Raw genomic sequence first — 4,032 nt, 5'->3', positions numbered from 1 at the left:
GAGATTAGATATTTTCTGTATTGTCTTTTGCAAATGAAGTTTATTTAGTTTTATTTAATTTGCATAAATTAGTACCTAGAAAAGGCCAGATCCTCAGTAGGGATATAACAAATTGTAATCAGCTTTTGTCTGGCATCTCTGGAATTAGTGATTTACAGAAAGTGAGAATCTTCTCTGAGAAGACGGACTGTGTTGACACTAAATGACACAAAAGAACATTATTAAATGATCACAGAGTTTATATTAGTAAAGAGGAAGATGGCTGCTTTCTTGACTTCTTTATACATTTAATTGAGCTGTGCTCTCACTCAAAGTAATTATTACAGGATATGTCCAGGGAAAATTTGCAGATCACTTTCTAACTTTGGTGTGATAGAAAATTCATTAACAAATTAAGGTATTGCAGACTGGATGGAAATGAACAGATGGCCAGTCTGCAGGACGACAGGAAGGTATGAGACACTTGAAGGGCTCATTTGTAAAAGCCATTTTGAAAAGTAACCCATTTGCAGGACAACTAATAAGCCAGTGAGACTTTCTTTTCATGATAAAATGTTTTTAACTGTATGTCCTTGACTAGTTTTCTTTTGTGGATGGATTTCTGTAAAAGTCAGACTGACCATAATAGAACAGTCATAACAAAGCAAGACTGGCTGTTCTAGGCAGATCATAGTAAATACAGTGCTACTGTGAGTCATTTTCCCCAGAAGTGATATATGAAGCTCAACAAAGTTATTTCTCTGTCTTTATTCTGTTGAAGAGGCACACATCAGTAACTTGTGAATGCAGGAAAAGGGCAGTAAGCAGGGGAACACTATTCATAGAATCTTTTATTATCATGACAAACTAGGCATTCAAGTTGAGTTTGCATGGTTGCCTGCTAAAAATATCTGAGATCCCTGACATAAAAACACAGATCTGGAGCCTCATTATGACATCTTTATAGTCCCTTTCCACAATACAGACATTCATTACATAAGTTTAAAAAAATGTGACCATGCGACAGACAGGAACCAGAACTGCATATACTGGGATAGGAATTTGAAAAACCACAGTGGTATTTTAAATGGTAAAGAAAAGTGGAGTTACTCATGGTTTAACAAAACTCACACTACTAGCTTTCTTGGACCACAGATCAATAAACAAGTACACATGCAGCTTACTGGGTAAGACCTAATTCAGAGAAAAGCAATTAAGATTGATACCATGAAAAACTCAGGAACATATTCACTAGCCAAGAAATACTCTAGCAATGTCTCTGCTATGAATTACCAGAGGACCAGCTTGCACCCCAAGCCTATTAGTTTGAGGGCTGACATAAAACACAGTTAAAACACCTGAACATTTCTTTTCCAAAAATAGGCTTCTCAACTTCTTTCAAATTGTGGAATGGCTCAGCTATTTCTAAATGCCACTGAATCAAATTCAGTGAAACTTCTAAAAAGACATTGTGACAGTAACCTTCACCATCACTTCCTGAGTGTGTTTTGCTTTTCTTTTTTCCTCTTAAGAAGGCTTGATCTCACCGTCTGGCTGAACATTAATCCGCTTTCATCAAGTACCAAACTAATGCCTGCTGCATTAATACACTGCAAATCCTCAAGGTATAAGTTACACACAATTTAGTATAAAAGGTAAGCATAGGGCTTTCTTTTCACTACAGCTATTATCAGGAAGGCAAGTAGAATACAGGTAAGTTTTTATCAGATCCTGATCTAGAAATCTTTTTTCAAATTGCAAACACTGTATGTAATTAATTACTTCTGAAAAATAGATTATCCTTTGCTCTTTCTCTCCCTTGCTTCTTTTTCTTTCTCCTTAAAGACACATTCTCTGTACAGAAACTTAGATAAAAATATTTCATTGAAAGTGGTATGGTACTCTGCTATTAAGTATTCTACAAAGATTGCCAACATGCCATTTCAGTTGCTTAGGAAAATCAAACTCCTCTAACAATAAACATAAGGATAGATCTATTTAATGGCTTTATCCTATGTTCTCACTGATGTTTCTAAAAGCTTGCTATTATAGAACCACTTGAGGATAATGTGAAGACTCAATTTCTCACTGTTTCTATAAGTATTTTCTGTTGAAAATACCTATACATGTTTCTCCAGTATAGATATATTTTTTTGTTTTATAAACAGGATGAAGACAGTTAATTTTTACATGCTGTTATTTTGCTGGAAAGCAATTTGTTGCAATAGCTGTCAGCTCACCAATATTACTATAGCAGTAGAAAGAGAAGAATGTGAATTCTGTATTACAGTGAATGCCACGTGGTGCTCAGGATACTGCTTCACAAGGGTGAGAATCTTAAGTTTAATTTCAGGCACCAGAATTAAATATTCCAAGTGATGTAGGAATAACCCATTTCTCCAGTTCATAATGAACATATAGGCAGGATGAGCCTTGTGAAAGAACAGGTTGAGTTACTGCTGTGCTATTTGACAGGAAAGTAGATACACAGTGAATCTGAGCCACAAAGGGAAGGGTGAAAAGATGCTAGTAAAATTCAGATCTTTAACTGGCTGCACACATTATGTTTATATTGAATAATTAGAGTTGAAAGTATTACAGTCTGGATCTCTGCCTTGTGTTCAATTTGCGGTTGCAAATCAATACAATAAAGCAGCCATTACTATGTAGACTCCTCTACTTTTCCAAATAATTTGAAGAATCAAGTAATTAACCTGCAAGACTGTTTGGTGATGGTGTGACACAAATTTGCCATATCGGTCCTCCTGAAATAAGAAATCTAAGGATCTACATGAAATTAGAAGAGTCTGATCCAAATCCTTTTGATCTCAGTGGGATTTTCCCACCAGTTTAATTCATTTTCACATTAGGTGCTTTATTTTATAAAAATTTGGAATTCTAGCCCGTAACAAATTTCAAAATAGGTATTTCCTTCTTGTAATTTTCAGGATCCAGTATATAAATATCCACCAGTATCATCCGTTCAGCAAACATGTACCTTCAAGGAGGTCGTATATGAAACAGTGAAGATCCCTGGCTGTGGTGATCATCCCGAATCTTTTTATTCGTACCCAGTAGCTACAGAGTGCCACTGTGAGACCTGTGACACTGACAGCACTGACTGCACTGTGAGGGGACTCGGGCCATCCTACTGTTCCTTCAGTCAGAATGGAAGTAACCAATGAAGCGTACTTGAGATGGCAGTTTGGCTTTAAATGTTCACTTCTAAATAAAGGTACTGATCGGGCATAAGCAGAAGATAATAGGCAAGGCTATTTAGAAACTGCCAAGACTGAAACAAAGATTTTTAAGGCCAAATTGACAGCTACTGCCTAAACTTCTCTCCAGGCCTTCCCTACTTATCCCATCAGTTTCCTTAAAATCATTTTCATACGTCTATAGAACACTGCTTCCGATTCCTTCTGCCCTTGCCTCCCCTTCTTCTCTATCACACCTTCATTCTTTATATTCCTGTATTTCCACTGTCTAGTTCACTTAGCTTATTCTATGCTATCCTATACTTTCAAAAAGTTCCCAAGTTCCAAGTCTTTATTACCCCCTGCTTTCCCTCTCTCCTCAGAAAGCGCTTATTTTAAAAAGCCTTGCTTCGCTGGTTTTCTTATAGCCAACATCTGTGTCCTCACTTTCTATTAGTTGGACTATAAATCTCTCTCAGCTGAGATCCTGACTTTTTTTTGACAAAATATTTCATATAGTCATTATGCTCTGTAAATAATAACAGCATATTTATTTAAGAGCCAAAATCTATGTTCAAATGTTGAAAGTCACCTGAACTCTTGTGCTTTCTCAGTAAGGCTTGTTAGCTCAGGCCCAGTGCCACAATAACACAAATAACATGAACTCTAGTTCATAGGTGGCTAACTTGAAAAAAGAATCATCAGCTGTCCACTGTCACCTGAGTAAACACTTCCCAAGTCAGTTAAACAATTCTAAGAATTTTGCCACATATCAGAAACACTGGATTTCCTCTCGTTATGCAACAGAACGTAATAATGAGAATTTTTTTAACGCTGTTTAATATAGGAGTCTCAC

General features: G+C 36.4%; 1 protein-coding gene across 1 annotated transcript; it reads left to right on the top strand.

Annotated features, from left to right (window-relative positions):
- The first annotated feature begins 2,148 nt into the window (after positions 1-2,148).
- FSHB (follicle stimulating hormone subunit beta) lies at positions 2,149-3,164 on the top strand. The gene is made up of 2 exons (XM_075047093.1): positions 2,149-2,307; positions 2,928-3,164. Exons 1-2 carry the CDS (start codon positions 2,149-2,151, stop codon positions 3,162-3,164), a joined length of 396 nt encoding a protein of 131 aa, XP_074903194.1.
- The last annotated feature ends 868 nt before the right edge of the window (positions 3,165-4,032 follow it).

The sequence above is a fragment of the Buteo buteo genome, chromosome 16, assembly GCF_964188355.1.
Source record: "Buteo buteo chromosome 16, bButBut1.hap1.1, whole genome shotgun sequence".
NCBI lineage: Eukaryota > Metazoa > Chordata > Aves > Accipitriformes > Accipitridae > Buteo > Buteo buteo.
This window is presented reverse-complemented; position numbering and strand designations above follow the sequence as displayed.

Coding starts and splice junctions, on each gene's coding strand:
- FSHB (XM_075047093.1), top strand. CDS start 2,149: ATGAAGACAGTTAATTTTTACATGCTGTTATTTTGCTGGAAAGCAATT. Junction 2,308..2,927: donor CAGGATACTGCTTCACAAGG/GTGAGAATCTTA, acceptor TGTAATTTTCAG/GATCCAGTATATAAATATCC.